Source organism: Cylas formicarius, unplaced genomic scaffold (genome assembly GCF_029955315.1).
Source record: "Cylas formicarius isolate icCylForm1 unplaced genomic scaffold, icCylForm1.1 PGA_scaffold_7__23_contigs__length_41026272, whole genome shotgun sequence".
Taxonomy (NCBI): domain Eukaryota; kingdom Metazoa; phylum Arthropoda; class Insecta; order Coleoptera; family Brentidae; genus Cylas; species Cylas formicarius.
This window is the reverse complement of record NW_026844352.1, coordinates 12,092,676-12,116,400: the sequence shown is the minus strand read 5'-3', so window position 1 is coordinate 12,116,400 and position 23,725 is coordinate 12,092,676. Positions and strand designations below refer to the sequence as shown.

Genomic DNA, 23,725 nt, shown 5'->3' with positions numbered 1-23,725 from the left:
GGTAAGTGTCACCTTTTCGCACGATGCACGTACGTACACGAATTGTCTGTACCGACTGCGCCAATTATATTCAAACCACGGCGAGATGGCTTTATAAAAAAAAGGAACAACAGGCTCAGCCAGAATGCTCTAAGTTTAAGGTTTTATACATTCGACTAAAATGCTGACATCATAGATCTCTAGGCCTCTCCTCAGTATCGTCGTAGGAAAATACTGACATCCTCGATCTCACGGTGTCTTATCGGTGTCCTCATGGAAATCTTTGTACATAACTAACTTGCACAAAGTGTCATTTAGCCGCGTCAGTATCGTTACCGCACGAGTTTGCAAGCAATCGGATGTTTTCGAAGGTACGGTTTGAATATTGACATTTATTAAACAATCGCTCCGCTGCTCTCCCATAGTGTCTAATAAAATTAAATGCCGTTTACCACACTTGCAGCATAATATACTATTGTGTTGTTTTCCAAACATGTACATAAAGTCTAATGGTAGCAGTATAGTATGTAACACGTTTGGTAAACTTTTTAAGTCTTTACTCGTTGACCACACTTGTTGCATAATATGCTATTCCCAACTTGTGGCTAAAGTAGCGGCACGCCTGATCAGTGCATAATTGGGTATTTGGGAGCGATAATGAATATGAATAGAATATATATCTCATTTGAGAAATAAAAATAGTGATCTACCAAAATTTTAGCTGTGAGACAAACCAATCAATAAGATTTAAATTTAAATTTTATGTTTTACGGCCTACATGTCTATAAGCATGGTAACGCTTACCTCAAACCTTCCCAAGTTTTCTAACGTGTTGGCTAATCTCATTAAACTGTCTAGAAAAGCGCTGGCAACAAAACCTTCAACACTTGAAACAAAATCAATCCCGATATCTAGATGGCTTTGGCGAGTTACGCTCGTAGGTCAAAGACGGCCGTTCAAGGTTGTGTCGACCATTTATCAGGCGGTCGAGATTTCTCTGTCAGATAACTCTATTTGGCAATCCAATATAGATTATCCGCAAATAAGGACCATATACGCGAACTTTAATGAAGTTTCATCGGTTTTCGGAAAGGTTATTGAATTATCGAGTAATCAACATCGAACAATTTGCTGTATTGGGCGTGTGACTGAGACCGCAAAGTTGCCGCCGACGTGATGAATATTTTGTCGCACTATTTTCCCATAACAACGAAACAAGCAAAAGCCGTACCCTTGCCAAGAGAAATGAAATAGTTGTCAAAATTCAAATAAACGGCAGTCTTGAATTAGCTTGAACAGCTTAGTGGACGATATTTCCTTTCTGTTTTGACACAAATAAGATTTTGTTTGATTTTACTTAAGCGCTTTGGCAGTGAATCTTAAAATTCTTGTCACTATTACTTAGCTAAATATTCTGTGGATTTGTTTTATGTGGATATGTACCGTGCGTTCAATTTATCTCGATAACATTTTAATTTAATAAATTGGGCTACCACGGTTTTCACCCACCGTCCGTTAGAGATCGGCAGCAGATGATGTCGTATGAGAGTAAGTTGTCGGCTGCAATGAGAGTGCTACAGGGAGTTCCTCAAGCGTCTGTACTTGGGTCCCTACTATTTTCTATCTATTTCGCTGACTTCCGCACATACGTCGACACCTGCACCACACACCACAATGCGGATGATACTCAGATTTATGTCTCATAGCGCGTTTCAGAAAGGACTTGACTTCGATTGTCACGGTTTCTTCAGCGCATAATCTTAGTCTTAACGCTTCTAAATCGGCGGCCATGTTTTTTGGACCTAAGGCCGGAAGATGTCGAAGATGTCAGTAACTTGAGGTTGTGGCTTGGAGTGAGTTGCGCGTCATCAAACATGTGAATTACATATGTCAAACATCATATGGCATACTTAAACTAATCTCCCCAAATAAGAATATCGTGCCACTAAAGTTAAAGTTGCGGGTGTGTGAGAATTTAATTCTTTCTAGGGAGTCCTTCTGCCACTCTGTGTACGGCACCAGGAAGTTGGATAGAATCAGTTACAAAATTGCCGAGTCGGGTAGATTGAAACCGAACCTCGTACGAAATTTACACCACTTACGCTCGACTAACAAGATACTAACATAATTTTCGTATGCGGCTCCTACTCTCTACTATAAATTGTCAGTGGACTATTATGACTACACAATCAAAACTTTTAAAAAGAAACTAAAGAATCAGTTATTATCTGAAAGTAACAAACTTTATTTTTTTTTAGGATTATCGATACGGTTTAGTTGTTGTTTCGGTTAGGTTAAGCTAGGTTAGAATAAAGACGTTAATAATAACAATAATGACTTTGAATTAGACCCAAATATTAGTGGTGCCTGAAATTTGCGGTGTGATACAAAAACACATCTGATACTCTTGTCTAATACATTTTCTAATAATAACATAGGTCTGCAATAATAAAATGGCGATTTTCCAATATCCATAAAAAACCTGAAGAGACCCAGAACTTCTAAATTGCAATTACGCTATTAGAATAATAATTAAATAATTTCCGCTCCAGTCGATTGGACATTGTGAGTGACAATCACAGTTATATATACAATTAAAGCACGTTTTCCCCCAATGAAAATATAGTTCTCACCTTTAAATTATAGATTGAAGTGAAAGACAATCGATATTTCGAAGTAATTATTAACATTGAGCCTCCTAAAATCTAAAATCGCGAGAGCTAAAAATAAGCTGAGTAGGCTGCGATATCGATTCGAAACTCACCATTTCTAAGATTTCTTTTCACTTTTTAATCTCCTTAAACTTCGAGCATATGTTTTGGCTGTAGATGTTTATTGTGCTAGACAAGAAACCGCTCTGGCGATTTAACAACTACAATGTTTTTTTTTTAATTCTTATTACTAAAAGCGAGCACATCTTAGAGGATGTCTAATTTACAGTATGTCCCACTTTTCATGTCTTTGCGGAGGATCTTCTTTACTAATAAGAGTAGAGTGTTGAATCTATCGTAACCCAATGCTGCTTTTTATGAAATGAAAATTTTGCATGTTAGACGTTAAACTTGTGTATTTTGTAATGGAACTCCCATAAAGTTTGTTATTAGCTTTTCAAAAATATATAACCACATAGGAGCAATTGCAAATATAAAGCATATATCTTTAATATTATTTTTTTTATGAATAGGGAAATATGAGTCACAGACGAAGGAAAAGGAGAAAGAAATTAAATTTATAAATACGCAATGTCACGACTGTTTGACAACTAAAGTATATTAGGAAAACGAAGATCTTTTTTCAATGGCTTATTCATAAAAAAAATAAAGATACATATCCTTTGAATTTGAAATTCTTCCTAAAGTTTTGAAAAGCTCCAGAAAAAGCTCATAATAACCGTAATAAAAATATTTAGAGACATGCACGGTGTTCCGTTAAAAAAAAAACACAAGTTCAGTTTGTAAATCAATATTTTTACATTTAAAAGAAAACTGACAATGTCGCTGAACCTTACCCAGACCAATTTTCACCTTTTCACCTAAGTTAACGCATAACCGAGCTTCTAAGAGCGTCTGAAAATGTAAAATTTGCAAAATCACCGTGTATCTAAAAATTCAAGATAGTTATGACATTTCTGTTTATGTCATCTTTTATTTTATGCAAAAGTAGTCTTGCGTTAAGAAATCCGCAACGCACTTGCTTGCAAATTGTAAATTTATCGTTTTTCGACCTAATTTGATAAATTCAAATGTACATATTTTGCTTAATTTGGTTTTGGAGAATCGCTTTTTTCATTTGAATGTGTACATTTCCAGACATCTATGAATTCAACTTATGCGATTACACTTTGTAACGTGAGAAATTTGAAAAAGTTCTAAATGAAACTCTAGTGTTTCACTACTAAAGCAACAAAAATCTTCTTTTGTATTCGGCACCTTAACTGCAAAACTTTAATACCAGAATATATGTTCGACCCCCCTCAACGAATTCTAGAAGCACTACCGAGAAAATATCAAGCAACGCAGAGAAATTTCGAGCAAAACTGTACCTAAATTTGTTCAATGGCGTCTTCGACAATATTAATAAAGTGAATCTATTTTTTCAGATTAAAGAACTGAAAATAACATTTTCGTCTTTTGACTTCTACTTTGAGAAAAAAAACCTTTATTAGCACATATGCAATAAAAATTGAAAACAGTTTAATTAAATCAAGATATATGCCTCAAAAAAACTAAAAAGCTAGATTTATCATAGTAGTTTTAGTTTTCTTAAACACGAGCTATCCACTACCCTATTACAGGATGACATAAAGTTACAATCAGAAATAAAACAAAAAAAAACAAAAAGGTTTTTAGGTTAGTTTTAGTCCGTAGATCATCCTTATCCTTTCTCTTCATTCTCCTACTCTCCTTCTTCACTTCTTCTTGAAACGGAAGGTATATTTCCCGAAACAAAACTGCACTGGAAAATATTGCAATTGCCATTATGTTAATAACAAACATCATTATAACTTTTTATATATCAAATCATGGGAGAGTATTTAATGTAATTTAAGCCACTCCTGTGACAAACAAATATCAATCATTCTCTTGTGATAAAGCGAGTTAAAATACAGATTAATATTACAGAACGGCGGATCTACAAGCGCATTAACTAGCTTATATGAAAACCAGATATCACCAAATTGGGAATCATAAGGAAAAGTAAATATTTTAAGTAATTTTATTTTTTTTAACGTTTTCAATTCTAGCGTCACATTCTAAAGTATTGAGGATTCCCCAGCACAGAAGACTATTCAAGAAACTACAGAAAAATTTATATTTAATTCTTAGTAAAAACTCCAAATTCCGCATCGCTGTTGTGTAATTCTAAAAATTGTAAAATTGTAAAAACTAAATGGACGTCTAAAAATACACGAAGATCCTTTACCATTCTTTCGTAATGATAGTGTGACCATCAGTAGTAGTAGAGTAATGAGGAGAGTTTCTGACTCCTTATTCATATATTTGTGTAGTCAAAACAATAAACAATAATGTACCAAAAAACAGAGGTTTTTTTGCAATATACCTTCGAAAAATCAGTGTTTCAAAAGATTGCAAGATCCTGCACATAAATTAAGTTTGTTAAATCCTACCGATTAAAAAAAAAAAACAATGCTGAATAGTTTATTTTTGACTTGAAAGAAAAGCTCATTTCCAAATATTTTTGTAAAAGTAATTTAAAAGGAAATTTGGCGATTATTCCTTACGTTAGTCCTCAGACCAGACTTGGAACACTTGTATTTAGGAAATATACTACAGTTTCAAAAAGGTAGCTATCATCCGGGCAAAGGTATTTTTTTAGATCTAGATTTATTAATTGTTTTGGTCATAGATATACAGGATAAATCAAAGGCTACTCATTTTCTTGTAACGTTAAAGCAAAACAAGACTCAAATACTGTAGAAAGGACGACGCTATTTCCCAAAAGATTCTAACGCCATTGAAAGTATGGCCAACAATTTTACCAAAACCAAGTTTCATTAATTCTTGCAATTATTAATTTATATATTATCATTGTTGTTTTCAATTAACCATCTAACTTTAAAAGGGTTTTCTATACATCTGCTTTGAAAATAGGTCCGAATCTCTCCAGGTCTTTCCTCATCCAAAGCATACGTTCGAAAGTATCTCAAATATCAATAGATAATAAAGGTCTCGGGCCGTCTAAACGAAAACATAGGCCCTAGAAATCCAATTTTAGGCAAAACGCCAATAAAAAGCCATTTGGAAATTATCTTTCCCTACTGACCTCGTTTGCCAGACACCGCGGAAGCCTTCCCGAACTCAGTTTTGCTTAACTCTCGAGAAGATATTTAACCTTTAAGTACACATTTTTCGCGTAATATGATTCGGATGATAGGCAACAACTTTTACAAGTGATGCAGAGAATTTTGCATGCAAGACGTAATATTTTTCATTTATTTATTTTTATTTATTTATTATTATTTTTATATTATTTTATTTATTTATTATTTATTTAATTTATGCTTTTCCTCAAATATAAAGCGCAAGGATCAAAAATACAGGAGGTTTTAAAATTCTACCCCCACCATAGCATTTTTTCACGTTTTGCTCTTTTTCTAACATCTGATATCAAGTTCTGAATTCAGTTGTAAGTTTTCATATAAACTAATAAATATACAATGATACAAGTGGTGGTAGGGCATAATTTTGGAAAGCAATTATATTTTATTTAGCTGTTCGAAGTTGCTAAATATGACCCCATAATCGACCCGAGTAGAGTAGTATGCCCAAACAAAATCTGAAAAGCGTTACGACTACGTTCCTAGCATCAAGTTCCATAAATCGACATCTTCTCCGTCGAATTTAGGACACGTCCATAAAGGGGAATCATATCCTTCAGCAAAAACAATAAAATTGTTTTCTTTTGCTTTACGGCGGAAATCTGGCAGCAGTAAATTCCTACGGTTTTTCTGTTTTCCGCTCTTTTTTCAATAAAAGATTATTTCTGTACAGCAGCAGCAAACTCAGGAAACATGGTTTCGAGAAAATGGAATGTTTGTAATCAAGTAATTTCTTAGTTACTCGTTTTCTTGCATAAAATAATTTTAATTTGTTTTTTAACTGACTTTTTATTTAGTTTTAGTTAGTTAGTTAGACTTAATATAGTTTTCCTCAAAGTTGAATTCGACGAAAATACAGAATTACAAAATCACAAAAATAATACAACAAAAGAAGGAATTGGCATAAAAATCCAGTTAATTTCGAATACATAAGTAAAAATTAAAAACAAATTGCAAAAATAGTTTAAGAACATCAGTAGAACCCTGAAATATTAATGACGGTATAGTGCAGTCCTGAAAGAAGCAATAATAACAATAATAAGTATTATTATTATTATACATGTATTTGCATCTTCAGAGGTGAAGAAATACATACAAAAACAATATTTATAACATAATACAAAAAGGAGCTGGGAAGCAATTAAATTGTTCAAGTTCCAGTCCCTAAATTTTACCTAACTTACAAACTAAAAAACAAAATATTACAGAGGAGAGATTTTTTTACAAGTGAATTAGAAAGTCTATTAATTAAATTTTGTATTTTTGTGCAGAGAACTGACAGGTTTAACGATAACATAAAAACGGCAGCATCAACCATAGAGCGATACTTCGAAATATAAAGCTGATTTTTTTTTTTTTGAAATACTAATCGTCATACACTGGATTGAGGAGCAATTAGATTGAGATACGGGAATCTATTTTTCACTAAGCAGTAGTTACTTTAGTTGCCTTTTAAATCTTTGTATGTTTAGTATTTTTAGTGTTAGTCCAATGTACAGGCTATACTCCTTCTAAACAATGTGGTACGGTGTTGTGGTGAGGCTATGTATGGATCGACCACTTTTAAGTTCAATATATTTCTTCTTCCCAACCATAAAAGAAATTATATAAATCATCAACTCTACAATCCCTACTCTTGTCATTATTTTGATTTCTTGGGTTTCGTTATCTTACTGCGATCCGACGAATGTTCCATTCGTTTTTCTATTCTGTGGTTTGTACAAACGAAAACCGCATTCAAAAAAACAAAACACGGAGAACGCACAGCACCGTCGCCAAATATGCCTGGCCAATTGGAGCGCTAGAAATTCTATCAGTAGGATTTTCAAAGTGTTTGTGCGTTGAAGTACGCCTTTATGATGTTTGTAAATTGCATTTTTTTTTAAAGTAAAGTTTCAGTATGCATCTAAGACACAGGTAGGAAGTTTGCTTAAGACAATGACGAAAAAACTAGGGAAAAGTCTTTCACTTCAGTTTCAATGTTATGATTGATATCATCCGTACAATAAGAAAAATGTTCTTAGCAACTACCGAGGAGACAATCAAGGCCAATGGGGAGAGCTGCCTAATATTTTGAACAAGATTTCAGAATGATTTCAGATGTATAAAGAATATGAAGTTTACTACGTCTTCTACCTATTTCGGAATTTCTGCGATAGTAGTGGGCCTCCATTATCACCAATAATAGATAAAATTATACATATAATATCACCAGTTGTTGTTACCAGTTAAAGAAAAATATTTTTGATAGGAAATATATTTTTGTTGAATAAATTATAAATAAATAATTCTTCAACGTCATTAACAAAATAATAAATTAAAATTATCCTTTTAAAAATTTACATTAGAAATACAATTACTGAAATAAATAATGAGAACGTCCAGTGAATAAAGTTCTACTGATTTTCAGTAGAATCACATTCAAGAATAGGAATTGTTTACCCAACAGAAATACGCCCACTTTCTTTCGTCAAGAATAAGGACCCTGGTCCGATATCGTGTAAAATATGTTGACAAAGAACTGTATGCAACACGTTGATACACTTCTTCAGTCACTGGTTCTGAGGGTTAAGTTTAATATCGTATAATAAACAAAAGTGGCCTGGGAATTCGTTGTCACACCTTGTTTTACACATAACAACAGAAAATAAACGTCAGTTCTGACAAACGTTCGATAGCTTAGAAAATGGTGGTGGTTAGGTTTCAGATTTTTGATTTTTGGTACTTAAAGATATGTTTTACATGTGAGTGCACATTTCTTTTCAAATATTGATATATTATTTTTTATATAAAGGTCTCGCAAATAGTTATAGCTAAATTTAATTGACGGAGTTTTCGTAAAGATATCTACACCAAGAAAACAACTTTTAGAAGTATGGAGCGAGACTGAGTGATATTTTGCCCTGTTTACTCAACTTAGAGCCAAATAATTTATGCATGTTGTTGAAAACTGCAAGTATAATCGAATACAGAAAATTAAAAATTCAAGATAAAATGCAATAGGACCAAAGTAGGAGGTATAAAAAACCTCTGCTTTGATTTGTTTAGTTTTTATGGACGTTTAAACTTTTCAAGTTTCAATTGAGAATAAATTCAATACGACTATAAACAAAACTTGTCGAAAATCTTCAGGAGTCTCCACAAATATAATAATAATAATAATAATAATATTAAAGGTGTTCTATTAAGAAAAAAAATTGGAATAACTTTTTTCGAGACCCCCTGTAGTTACGGTGTACATTATACATAGTATATTTGACACTCCCTGTATATAGTTTATATAATAAACAAACTGGTGGCTAAATTTTGAATTACCAAACAATAATCAAAATAAATGACAACCATAAATGGTCGCTATAAAAATAACTAATATAAATCACTCAGACATTACTTAAACTAAATGTGGTGAGAACTTGTAACAATTATTTCTGTGCGAGACATCCAATTCCTTTGAATAACGATTGCTGCGAATGCAGTATTAAATACCGTACTCCCATAAGCTACAATGTTATCTACTAGCGACCAAAGGGGGCTCATAAAAGCTGCAAGTTTAATCAGCCTATATCATGTTCTGGTCAATTCAATTATAGCCTTTAATGTATAATATGGCTGGGTTCGCCAAACGATACGAGGAGAAAAAAAGGTTTCATTCCCCAAACGGAGGGTTATCAGATTAATTTTCGATTTGCCAACCCTCGCTTAATTACCGTCGAGCGCGTTTTGTACATGTCCGTTTTAGCTCGACCTGTGCAAACTGTGCATACATATATATGTTTTAATTTTTGCAGCAATGGTCGTCCCACTGACATATACATATAATGATTTTATCACGGTTGGGTGAATATCACTTCTTTTACGCGAAGCGATACCGTGTTCAATCTTTCATTTAAAATTTGAAAAACTTTTCAAAACAAATGAGACGTAAATTCCTGGTGCTTTAGATGCACTTGTACAGTATTTCTGAGGTGGTGAACTCGATTTCTGGCCAGTTGTGATAAAAACGTGGCGATAACACCAAACCGAATTTTATAAATATTACACAAAAAAGGGAAATTTTATATAACTATGGCCGCAAACATCTACTTACTAATAGGCATCGAACACAAATGATCTAGCAGTTACTGTTATGATAAGGAAATGTCACAGCGAAGAGAATCGTTATGACAATAATTTTTGCTTTGTGATTTAAACATACTATTATCTTTAAATTAAAATATAACAAAGGTGATGATTAAAGGGTTTCCTTAATTTTACAAAACTATTTACAAAACTTCTGGATTCCTCCTGTGTCGGTTGTTGATGAATAGAAGTCGATGACTTCTGGAAGCAAACCTTCTTATCTTAATAGAAAAATGCTTGTCTTGTCCTACAACGGTGGAAGCCTTTAAGAAGAAAGCCCTCGACACCTTCCAACTGAAACCGCTAGGTTGATGATACTTGTTACTTAGCCTTATGGTCAAGAATCGAAATTTTCTTAGCCATTTAAACTCTATACACCCTAACTTACCTTTTACCACTAAATTGGAAACTAATAATAATCTCCAATTCTTAGATATTCTGATCAATGGAAAATCAGACCTAACACTGGGTCATTCTTCGCTTATCAACTGTCTTGTTTACAGAGTCTTACAGAGTCGTGAAACTATCTCAACTCGAGTTCCGAACAAAGAATTTAAATTCCTTCTCCTTGCTCTTCTCCATGCATTCCATGCATATGCGGCAAAGAATACATTGGACAGACTAAGACAAATAAACTCATCAGCAGTTGCTGAGCTCAATCACGGAACCGGACATCAAATTTCATTCGATAAAATAAAATTTAAATTCTTGCATGAATTCTACGAAAAATCCTAAAATCTATAGAAATCTATTAGCAACCAAACCATTTTAACCGCGTCCCAGATGTTTACCTTTCACCAATATGGTAATTCAAGACAATATTCATGCCCCTCCATTATAAGTAAGTACAGAATAGAATGCCATCCAGTTTCAGTTAAGATCTGGAGAAGTCAACAGGATGATTGGCGAAACGTTAGGAAGTTCAGTTCGCGCTCCGAAAATGCCAAGTGAGATCTTGGCGAAACGTCTGCAGGATTCCAGTCGGAGTTCAACAAACGAATGGATGATATCCCGGAATATATCACATCACATATATATATATATATATATATATATATATATATATATATATATATATATATATATATATATATATATATATATATATATATATATATATATATATATATATATATATATATATATATATATATAATTAGTTGAAAAATATGCTTTTCTTGGATCCTTGTATATTTTTTATAGGTTGATTCTTAGGGTTTGGTCCACAGTGAACAAAACTCACAAATAATTTTAAAACACTGTAATTGTCATTGACGTTTCGACCGGCAAACCAGGTCTTTCTCAAAAACTGCAAAACACAGGACAAAAAAAAGCGAGATCACACAAAGAATTAGTTCGCTATCAAAAAATAAAACGTCTAACACAGAATATCTTAAACAGTAGACATATACGAATTTAAAAATTACAAATATTACAACAACAAATTACATATATTAGTCCTATTCACAAATTTATTAATTTTTTTTAAATGTCTATTATTAGCGCTGTTTGTGAAAAAGTACCACAACATACATCATTGCCAAAAGCAATAACATTCTTTGGCGTACGAATCAAAAATAGAATTGGAAAATAAAAATTCATTGTATCTGATGTCTTTTTTTTTTCCCTCTTAGTTTTTATTTATTTATTTTTTTAGAGTGTACGTTTGTGTTAAGTTTAAAACCTACTGATACGCGGTGGAGCATCTGAGCATTAAAATGGTCTACTTTAACAATTCGAAATAGATTTCACTCAGGTGTTTTATGTCGGTTTTCTCGTTTATGGAGTTTTTATTCCTTTGAATATGTGTGTTTGGTTCGATAGCAAGTATTTTTGTGTCATCGAAGTTAAAAGTATGTGTTTTCTCCGTTATATGGCTGCTGATGGCTGTTTTGTTTTTTTTGTCGTACTTATGGCCATTGATGCGGTTCTTCAACAGTTGGCTAGTCTGTCCAATGTACACTTGGTCACAGTTGTTGCACGGTATTTGATATACAATGTGACTTTAGACTATAGACTATAGACATAATTAATAAAAAATGGGACATGATCAAACTTCACACAGACATTCCACTAGACGATTTCGTGGAAGCCATAAAATTAACTCTAAATTCGACCTATTTCATATATAATAATAAATATTACAAGCAGATTGACGGTTGTGCCATGGGTGCTTCTATTTCGAGTGTAATTGCGCAACTTGTTCTCGAAGACCTAGAAAAAACAGTTATTGACAAAATGACTATTAAATTACCCTGTTTCTATCGATATGTCGACGACTGTTTTCTAGCAATACCTAAAGAAAAGGGCGACCTCATTCTGAATAGTTTTAACTCATATCACACAAAAATAAAATTTACCATAGAATATGAAAAAGATGACAAAATTAACTTCTTAGACATGACACTAATACGCAAGGAAAACAAAATCAGAACGATGTGGTACACAAAAGATACATGGTCTGGACGATACCTTAATTTTCACTCCCAACACCCAATATCACAAAAAAGACTGTTATTATCGGGTTGGCTGACAGAGCTATAAATCTATCTGATCCAGAGTACAGAAAAGAAGCTATATATAAAGCTAAGCACACACTGAAACTAAACAACTACCCAAGTGCCTTAGTTAACTCTACTTTTAAAAGAAGGATACATAAATTCTACAACAAGATTTCTGTTAAGGAAAACACACAACCATCAAAACGAGAATATTGTTCGTTGCCATACATACCAAATTTATCGGAAAAAATCTCGAATATGTTTAAGGGAAGCTCTGTAACAATCTGCCATAAGGGTCAAAATTTGTTAAATAGGAATTTCAGTAAACTAAAAACACCAATACCCAAAGATAAAAAAGTCACATTGTATATCAAATACCGTGCAACGACTGTGACCAAGTGTACATTGGACAAACTAGCCAAATGTTGAAGAACCACATCAATGGCCATAAGTACGACAAAAAAAACAAAACAGCCATCAGCAGCCATATAATGGAGAAAACACATACTTTTAACTTCGATGACACGAAAATACTTGCTATCGAACCAAACACACAAAAAAGGGAAATAATTGAGATGATACATATTCAAAGGAATAAAAACTCCATAAACGCGAAAACCGACATAAAACACCTGAGTGAAATCTATTTCGAATTGTTAAAGTAGACCATTTTAATGCTCAGATGCTCCACCGCGTATCAGTAGGTCTTAAACTTAACACAAACGTACACTCTAAAAAAATAAATAAAAACTAAGAGGAAAAAAAAAGACATCAGATACAATGAATGTTTATTTTCCACTTCTATTTTTGATTCCTACGCCAAAGCAAGAACGTTATTGTTTTTGGCAATGATGTATGTTGTGGTACTTTTTCACAAACAGCGCCAATAATAGACATTTAAAAAAAATAATAAATTTGTGAATATGACTAATATATGTAATTTGTTTTTGTAATATTTGTAATTTTTAAATTCGTATATGTCTACTGTTTAAGATATTCTGTGTTAGACGTTTTATTTTTTGATAGCGAACTAATTCTTTGTGTGATCTCGCTTTTTTTTGTCCTTTGTTTTGCAGTTTTTGAGAAAGACCTGGGTTGCCGGTCGAAACGTCAATGACAATTACAGTGTTTTAAAATTATTTGTGAGTTTTGTTCACTGTGGACCAAACCCTAAGAATCAACCTATAAAACACTTCGAAGTGTTTTCGGAGTGTTTTCGGAGCGCGAGTATTGAAGATGCCAAGTGAGATTTTGGCGAAACGTCTGCAGGATTCCAGTGGGATGCAGGATTTGCAGGATTCTAGTCGGAGTTCAACGAGCGAACGGATGTGAGTTCTTGGATCCTTTTGATTTTATATATTCTTAAGAAATGGTTCTTGGGTTTTTTTTGTCCTTTTTTAGTGAAATTAAAATAAGTTTCCGTTACTTGTGAAACATTTTATTTTTTGTGACGTTTCGGCCTTCAAGACCTTCTTCAGACATTTAATTTTAACCTACAAAAATGTATTTTTAAATAAAATTATTTATAGCATTGTTTTCCTGGTCATAATTAAAACATAGATAAAAATTTGTATAGGAGTCAGTATTGAAATGATTAAAAATTATTAGTGCAAGTCAATAGAACAAACAAAGTGATAAAAATTGTATAAAAATTTAAAAACATTAAAGAAAAAAATGTAAACAAAATTAGAAAAATAAACCCTGAGCTAAACACGCAGACAAACGGTGTTGATTCCTCCAAATGGATCGAAAACCTTACAGATATTGAAATCCCCAACTACGTGAATGACATATTAGCCCTAGGCCCAAACTTTGCAGTCCCAGTAAAAAAACCTGAAGAAATACCCATCACCGATATTATTTGTAACATTGAAACTGTATTACACAACATTGTCTCTAGCGGAAGGGATGAAATAAGGGCCAAGTCCTGTAACATAATTACAAACTTTAAAAAAAACAAAAAAATCTTTACTAGCAAATTGAAAAAGACAAAAGCTTTCCTAAAAAGAAACAAAACTATATATGTAATTATGCACGAAAAGGACTACAACACAAAAATGAATGACCTTCTAAACGATGACAAAACATATAAACAAATAAATAATGATCCTACAAACATTTTCCAAAAAAGAAATAACGATCTGGTATCAAAATGGGAAAAAGAACTTTTTATTTCACCGAATGTAGCCAAAAATCTTAAAATACAGAATGCATTACCTCCTAGAATCTATGGATTGCCTAAACTACATAAACCTGGTGTACCTCTAAGACCCATAGTGTCATGCATTCAATCCCCTTGTGAAAAATTATCAAAGTTCCTTAAAAATATACTACAAAACGTTATAAATCAAAATCAATATTACATCAAAAACTCTTTCGATTTTAAAGAAAATATAAAAAATGTCAGAATACCTGAAAACTATGTTTTGATCTCGTTAGATGTCACTTCTCTATACACAAATATTCCCATCCCTTTAGCTAAAGATATAATAAAGAAAAAATGGCCAAAAATTAAACATTTCACAGACATTCCGTTAAATCACTTTCTTGAAGCTGTAGAATTAACATTAACATCAACCTATTTCTTATTCAATGACAAATATTAGAGGCAGGTCGATGGTTGTGCAATGGGAGCATCGATTTCCAGTGTTATTGCACAGTTAGTAATGGAAGATTTGGAAGAATCCGTACTAAAAAATATAAATCTTCATATCCCCCTATTTTATCGTTATGTCGATGACTGCGTAAGTGCTGTCCCAAAAACTGAAATCGATGATATTCTAGAGAATTTTAATTCATACAACGACAAACTTCAATTTTTAATAGAGATCGAAAAAAATAACGTCATTAACTTTCTAGACCTGACTCTATACCACAGCAAAGACCAGATCAAAACCAAATGGTACACCAAAGATACTTGGTCATCTAGGTATGTAAGTTTCAACTCCCAACATACCATCACCCAAAAAAAATCCGTAATAATAGGTTTAGCCGACCGAGCTATTAAACTGTCCGATCCTGAGTACAGACAGCAAGCTATTAAAAAAGCAAAACAAGCCCTAAAATTAAACTGTTATCCGGATGTATTAATAAATAAAATTTTCAATAAACGGATACATCAATTTTACAATCAAAATGCTGGTAACAAATCCGAGAAGAAAAATACTCAAAAACAATATCTCCCATTACCGTATGTTCCAGGGCTATCGGAAAATTTGTGCAATGTGTTCAAACAACACGACATTACTTTGGCACACAAAGGTTATAACCTATTAGAACAAAACTTTAGTAAATTAAAATCAAAAATCCCTGACGAGAAAAAAAGCCACGTGGTGTACCAAATACCGTGCCAAAATTGTAACGGTGTCTACATCGGACAAACTAGTCAATACTTAAAAAGTCGCTTAAACGGCCATAAATATGACAAAAAAAATAACTCTCTTTCGAGCCATTCCAGGGAGAATCAGCACTCGTTTGACTTTCAAAGTGTGAAAATTTTACGCTCAGAAAGGCACACAAAAAGACGGGAATTTTATGAAATGATTGAGATCCAAAAAAATCCAAACGCCATAAACTCTAACACTGACACAAAAAATCTCAGCAAAATTTATCACAACTTAATTAAATAAAGAGACACGTTAACCCGTGAATCTCACACAAAAAAAAAAGCTTTAGAAAAAAAAAAAAACTCCGTTGTCCTACCGTGAAGAAACGTACATCCGGGCTTCGCATTATTGTTTTGGTTCGTCGTCTTATCAATGTGGCTTGTCGATTTACATATTCGATATGTCTGTTGTGAATGTTGTAAAACTGTAAATCACCAAACAAGGAAAACAATGCTATAAATAATTTTATGTAAAAATACATTTTTGTAGGTTAAAATTAAATGTCTGAAGAAGGTCTTGAAGGCCGAAACGTCACAAAAAATAAAATGTTTCACAAGTAACGGAAACTTATTTTAATTTCACTAAAAAAAGGACCAAAAAAAACCCAAGAACCATTTCTTAAGTGTATATATATATATATATATATATATATATATATATATATATATATATATATATATATATATATTATTAATGAAATTATTTAAGCATTGTTATCGAAAAAACTTATACAAATTGATATACTAGACAAAAGTGAAATTCGCTCTTCTACTTTCGGTTTTAGGAAAAAATCGTAATTACCTTTTGAGTAAAAAAAAAGAGGTGCTACTGAACTAGAGGATAACTATACACGGTGTTTCCTTTAAAATCGTTGGAAAAATACAACGTGGCTAATTTAACTGTTTTCGTAGCTTCAATAATAAAGAAGTTAGCAATAGTAACGAGACAAGATTATTCAGGCCATATTTGCGAAAAGGATTACATATTGCGCTTTATTATTGTACAACGGTTTTTTTTAAAAAACCTTCTGCAAATTAAATTTCCTGGGCTTTGAGACACTCAAACTTCAAGGATAGTTTTGCCTTTGAACAACAACTTGTTTTTTCTGGCATCTCCGGAAATAAGCGGATTTTCTCCAATTTGTCAACAGAAAAACATTGCGAGTTCCCTAGAGAAGAAGTGAGGCTTGCATTATGTTCATTTCTTTGTCGGAATCTTTCCGCGCTTTTAATAAAACCTTTTATAACTCGGCTGCAGTAATAAATTTAAATCCGCAATATGGAAATCAAAACAGCTGGAGTTTATCCCATCAAGATTTCACGCAGTCACGTCAGAATCGTGTTTTTTGTTGGTAACCCATAAATCCCAGAACTGAATCGCAACCGAACTTTGACCTTTATGATTTTCTGTCTTAATGGCCGAAGCCCGTGGCAGGAGTTTTTAACGAAGCCTTCATAAATACAAAGGACATATAACAATCATTCGGTTCCGTTATCAACCACTGGTAGCATCAGTGGAGGCGGTGAGGTGGGGAGGGATGCGGGAGTAAATAAAAAAATGATTGTCTCCTCACATAAACTTTTTAAGCAATTTATTTTTGCAAGGACAAACTTTTATCTGATCGATTTACATGGGGACGTCTTATCATAAAATATAGGAGATGCAACAAATTGACCGAACCCGGTCAACTAACCGAAAGGTTCCCGAGGGTAGCAGTTGATTAACGGAACACAGTTTAAAATTCAGTTAAATATCGTAATGAAAATACAGTTTTTGCAAAAAGGACTGTTAAGCAAAGTGACATGCTTTAAAAAAAATATTTTAAAGATTTAATAGCATTAGTAATAATAAAAAATAAAAAGAAATCAACTGACTGGGTATTTGGGCATGAAGAACGTGGTGTTGTCGAAACAATTGTCATGTAAAAATATATAATTTCGTGAAAATCTGAACTTTTAGTTCTTATTTATTTTGATAAATGAATTTTCATCAAGTAAAATAAATAATAAAATAATAAATATTTATTTATAGTTTTGTTCGCATAAACACTACTCGTTATTCTAATATTTATATAATGAATACATTTGTTTTGTATTTATAAAGTTGTCGTTTAGTGGATGTTTTTGTATATTCCATGGTCGATCGTTACTTTTTAATCTTTTATATCTTGGTGGAACTTCTTCACGGCACCAAGATTTTCGGAAAATTAATTCAGATGTTTTACATAAATTTCTCTAACATGTTTTTTACAATGCCTTTGTAACTCGGATATTTGTTGTTTCCTAGAAACCTTTTCATAATATCAGCAAATAAAACCCATGCAACCTTTTCAGATTCGACTATGGTATTTACAGTCTTGATCTCTCGTTAATCGTCTTATTTGAGGACCTACAAAAATTCCATCGTTTAATTTTACATACTCCAACTTTAACGAAATGCTTCATCAGTCCTAAATTAATATCCAACGGTGGTAAGAGTAAGTGTAAGTAAGGCCATCGTGAAGAATATTTTTTGAGTCGGGAGTTAAATAAACCCTTTTTGGGCAGTTCTTTTTCACCAAATGTGGTTGCTGAGAAATATTCCATATATCACCAACATTACTAAGGGTATCTTCATCTATTTCTGGTTCAGAAAAACTGCTGGTATCTTCTTCTAAATTGATTGGATTCTCAGATATTGGGACATCTGGACCACGTGGCACTGGCATAATTGCAGGCTTGAGATTTGGATAAACAATATTTTTCAATTTTTAGTATTACATCCACGAACATTTTACATGCAGAAATAGCAGTTGTCATGGTGATTTGTTGACTCTCTCCATATCATGGGTATTCCAAAAGGTAGGGATTGCCTGGTTCGATTATTCCAATGTCTTAAACCTTCTTCACATACCTTACAAACAATATGTGGTGCCCAAGGTCTATCTTGATCACCATGGTTTACTTTAAAATAAGCGCAGTATTGTTTTTTAAATTTTCTGACAACACCAAAGAACGACGCACATAGCAAAATGTATCTATATCTTCAAATAATGAACAATATCAAATCACAAAATCTTTGTCGCCCTGTGTAACTGCAGTATTACTATAAAAAGTACCTTCATAGGAAAACATTATTTTAGTCAAAAAATTTGGATCGGCCTCTACAGCCTCATTTAAAACAGTGCAGAAGTTTATCCTTTGTTCAAAATCACGGTCTACAATGAATTTATTTACTCAGTTGTCAGGTAAAAATGTGACACTGTCATTTTATCATGGCCAAGTAATGTTATAGCAATAGTCTTAGCCCAAACGAGGGTAATTATTGCAAAAGTTATAATAAATTGCAAAAACATTAAAAATAAATAAATCATATGGTGCGCAATTTAGAAAAATCGAGGTTCTTCAATTTGAAATTATCAAAACTATCTTCATCATCTACGTCACTTTCGAATAAGGCAAACATGACTGATCTATCTACAAAAGTAATCCCGTTATCGTAATTTTTATTCAGAGCGTGAAAATTAGTAATTTTTAGAAAAATCCAAATTTTGGAAAAAAAGTTTATGAATTTTAAATTAATTAATTAGAAACAACATATAAAAATAAAAAATGTATTTTTTTATTCGTTACGCTTTTTACTTTATGTTACTACTTTTAAAAAAATTCGAACATTTGTATTTAACATTTTCTTATAACTTTTGAAAAGAATGGGCACTAAGGAGTGCGAAAATATAGGTACAATTATTTTATTAGCAATTAAATTCTTTTATAACAAAAAATAAATAGTAATAAAAGTAATTAATTAAAAGTATATTTGCTTACGTTGTTGGTTTGATCTTCGTATGATATTCTCCAAAAAGGTATTCTGAGGTGCGACAAGCCCTCTCCTACCCCCCGGCATTGTGGTCGAAATTCTTTCACCTTATAACCAAGTTATCTCACTGTCACCTAGACGTCGGTCTTTTGGGCATATTAACAAAAATATCTCGCATCGTGGCCTTCATGCCGCGGCGCGCCACTGCATTTACCAATCGTCTTTGTAATTAAAATATTTACTATGCATTTTAAAACAAACTTTCGATCCGTTTGCATGTTTCGCGTCGATTTTCCTCTTAATTGTAATTGCGTGCCCCAGGCTTGGAAAAGTCCGCCCCGAAACCGGACTCGATCTTTACACGGTGACACAGATTTTGAATAATTTTCATTTTTGTTTCGGCGAAATTTTGACGTTTCAGTGCGGGTTGACGTGTCAATGTGTGTCGGTGAACTAAAGGGTTAAAATCAGCTTTGCTCGTAGGAAGAACAACGTTGCCATCTCGAATGGAACTTTAAAATAGAGGTTTTTGTGAAAAGGGCACATTAAAAGCTACAACTCTTAAATGTGAACTAACCAAAAGTACCAATAAGACAATAACACACCCACGTTCCTTAATTAATAAGCTTGGCATTTCCATCTATCCATAGATCACTTAAATAATGAAAATTGATTGAAAAAAATCTAGAAGGATCGTAATTTTTGCGACCAAATCGACGATCTGACAACCGCGCGGTGCATGGAAATGAGGAAAATCGAAACGCGACTACAACGCCCGAGCGTGCGGGATTTTCCGGAACTAATTCGAATGAATATGAAGTAGGACAGCATAATGAACCACCGAACGAGGTTATTTGAATAAAAAATATTTTGATGCGGTTTTGCTATTTAAATTGGGGCAATGCTTTCATCCGAACGAAATGAAAAATACCATCAAGTTTGCTGTTTCATTTGTTACTTTATTTTGTTAGAGTCTATTGCGCTATAATTGACTTTAAACAGAAAGCAAACGAATATTTGTTTTCGTTGTTTAGGTACAGGCGTTCAAAATTTTCAGAGGGTTCTTCCACGTTTTTAATGTAGTTGTGATTGTTTAAATTTCGTTAATTTCCTAAGAGTTCATCTATCACAAACATAATTCTTTTTTGCCTATGCAGTTTGTGAAAAAAAGTTCTGATTAATACTTGTTACACCAGCATTATAAGGAGTACTTTGCCTGTATCGGGCGACACATGAAAGTGGAAATATTAACTTTAACAGTTTTAGGCTGAGTTTAATATATAGGCGTCATGTGCAATTTTTTGATGACTAGTTAATGGTGTAACTGATGGAAATAGGTTTTGATTTTTCAAAAGCGCAGCCTGTATTCTTTGTAATTGTTGGATTCAACAAATTGATGTAGATAGTTGTATTTGGGTTTGTTTGCAGTTTTTCGTCCCACTTATTTGGTTTTAAAAACTTTATCTTGCTTTGTTTGTTAATGTGAGAGAGTTATGAATCATTATTGAATGGTAAAACTTATGGTACTCCATAGGCGTAGTATTGTACCTAATCCTGTGATAATTTCCAAGGATCCCAAGAGTGGCAGGTAGACGGATAGGTAGTTGACCCACCTGTGCATTTAAAATTGGAATTATGGTCTTGCAGGTAGCTGTTGGCAAAGTTCATTCTTGAACATGGCTTTTACAACCAGTTTTAGACAGTTTCTAAGGGAAAACCCCAATATCTGTTATCTGGATGAAACTTGGGTAAATTAAGCTGTGATGAAAGGATGGTCCACTGGAACAAAAGCATTCGCTCTTCACATTCGTAGTAAAAATGAACTAGAGAGTGTCATGAAGCCATGAAAACTTATGTTTTTGAAGACTACTTCCATATACTAGATCCTATTCCTTCTTGATCTGTTATGGTTAAAATCCGAAAAAATACCCACGTCTTCCTGGAATAAATTCATGACATTGGCTTAGTTTAAATAAGAAGTATTTTTAGAAAAATATGCTGAATAGGGAGATACTAGAGATTGTAAATTTAAATAAACTTCTCTGGAAGAAATTTGTTGTCGGCGAAATCGGTTCAAAACGAAATATAACGGTACTTCGCCTTCCGCCATATCACTGTGAATTAAAAGCCATAGAACTGACAACTGGTATGGGCCCAAGTAAAATGGTTTATTGCAAAGCATAACACAATAAAGACAGTGAATTGTGAAAAATGGTCCATGCGTCCATTATGTGATTGAAATAGACTGAAGAATGTAGGAAGTTGATAACATGCTAGATAACTCTAGAGTGTCTTATTATTTCTCTCGACTACTACGAATAAGTTGAATAATATTTACAATTTAAAATTGTAAATGGTAGGGTTTTTTTAGATAATATTTATAAGTATTTATCAACCTGTTATTATTCTTACGTTTATATGAGTTTTTATTTACACGATCTGAGAATAACTAATATTTGAATTATCTGCCCTTATTATTAATATATTTGTTAATCTAATAAACTACCTGTAGTAGCGCCGCTGTCACAGCACATTCATTTATTGAACTGGTGTGCTGTATGCAAATTAGTGCGACCCTAATTTAGCAACTATTGGAATCTGAGCCTTACGACATCCAGCCTGTTTGGTGATCCCTCTCATTGCAAATTTACATTTTATGACCCTCTTGCATTAAGAAACATAGTACGGCCCTATTTTTTTTAAAGATATGACAGCAGTCTAGAAACAATTAAATAGCAAAATCAAATATCAATTTTTTTTTAAATGGCGGTTGTACTACGTAATATCTAAAGTTATCGGCCTTTTTGGAAGTAATTCATTCACTGCATATGGTTGAAAGTTTTCTTGACCTAAATATTGAACCTCCAGAATTTCAAACCGGGCGTTCCCATTTTGCTACGACACCGGATATTTCTAGTTACTAAAGAAGTTCTTTATTGAGATAATTCAATGATAACAACAAAATTTATCAGTATACTCTTAAAAATGTATTTTAAGGGTGATCATGAAACAGTATAGTATCTAAGCAACCTAAATATTATTAATAAATTTTAAAAATTTTAATAATTAAATTTTAAATAATAAATTTATTTTATTTCTGCTATAAAGTTTTGTTTATAGCTTCCGCGTCAGAAAGGAAACTGCAGCGCCATTCAACGTTCGGTAGCCAAACTGAGAAGCGCCGATCAACTATTGGGATCTAAAGGTCAGACATTGACCCGTAAAAAATCGGTAATTCAGGTACCTAACAGTCAAAGTTTAATTCACATTTCTGTCGTTAGATGACAGACTTTCTATTCTTTCCAACTTATTCTTTGTGAGGAACTCATTGTTTTTAAATCCCAGCTGATTTATAAAAGTATACAATCCAAAATACATAAATATTATTTTCTTATATCAGATTATGTATTAATTTCATTTTCAGCAATGGAACAATGATTAGACAGAACATGTGAAATATTTTCCGGACTCTGCTTCAATAGATAATCCTCATCTTACCTTTTTAGTAATCGAGGCCTAATTTTAAATAGAAATAAAGTACTTATTCCAAAACTTTTTGTGGGCTTCACTTTTGTGTTGTAAAGAAAAATGGTTGCAAGTTCATGCCTAACATTAACTCTATAAACGTGCAATGTTATGTAATTAGTCAATGCCCCTAAAATACAAATAACCAATGCATATTATTATTGTTTAAAAAGTAAAATTATGATGCCATTAATGTTCCCTCGAAAAATTAAACTTATATTTGTAAATATATGGTTAATCAATTTTATTTTTCCTTATGTGAGCTTTTTTGTTTCTAAAAATTTCCAATTGTTTAAAGAAGACTTACTTATGTTAGTTACAATGCAACTGTCAAATTACAATAATTGGTTTTCAGGATATAGCGTAAGCTAGGTGTTTTTCTTAGAGGAAATGTTTGAGCTTTAGACATCCTTAGCGTTCTAAAAAGACGGTCTAGCGGGCTATGAGTTTGAGTATTGATAAATGCATGGACACATAACACAATAGTTTGTTTTATTGGAGTGGGCTGTCGTTTAAGTTGACGTCTTTGTGTGTGCGTATTGTTAAATGTATGTAAATTATTTTATTATTTTAAAAGTTAC

General features: G+C 32.7%; 1 protein-coding gene across 2 annotated transcripts in view; it reads right to left on the bottom strand.

The window, feature by feature from the left end:
• LOC132704726 (potassium voltage-gated channel protein eag) overlaps positions 1-20,058 on the bottom strand; it is a 107,717-nt gene extending 87,659 nt beyond the window's left edge. For both annotated transcript variants that reach the window (XM_060674928.1, XM_060674929.1), the window contains exon 1: positions 19,628-20,058. In XM_060674928.1, coding sequence (XP_060530911.1) covers positions 19,628-19,706 — 79 coding nt within the window. In that variant the 5' untranslated portion in view covers positions 19,707-20,058. The remainder of the gene's footprint in view (positions 1-19,627) is intronic.
• Between the last annotated feature and the right edge of the window lie 3,667 nt (positions 20,059-23,725).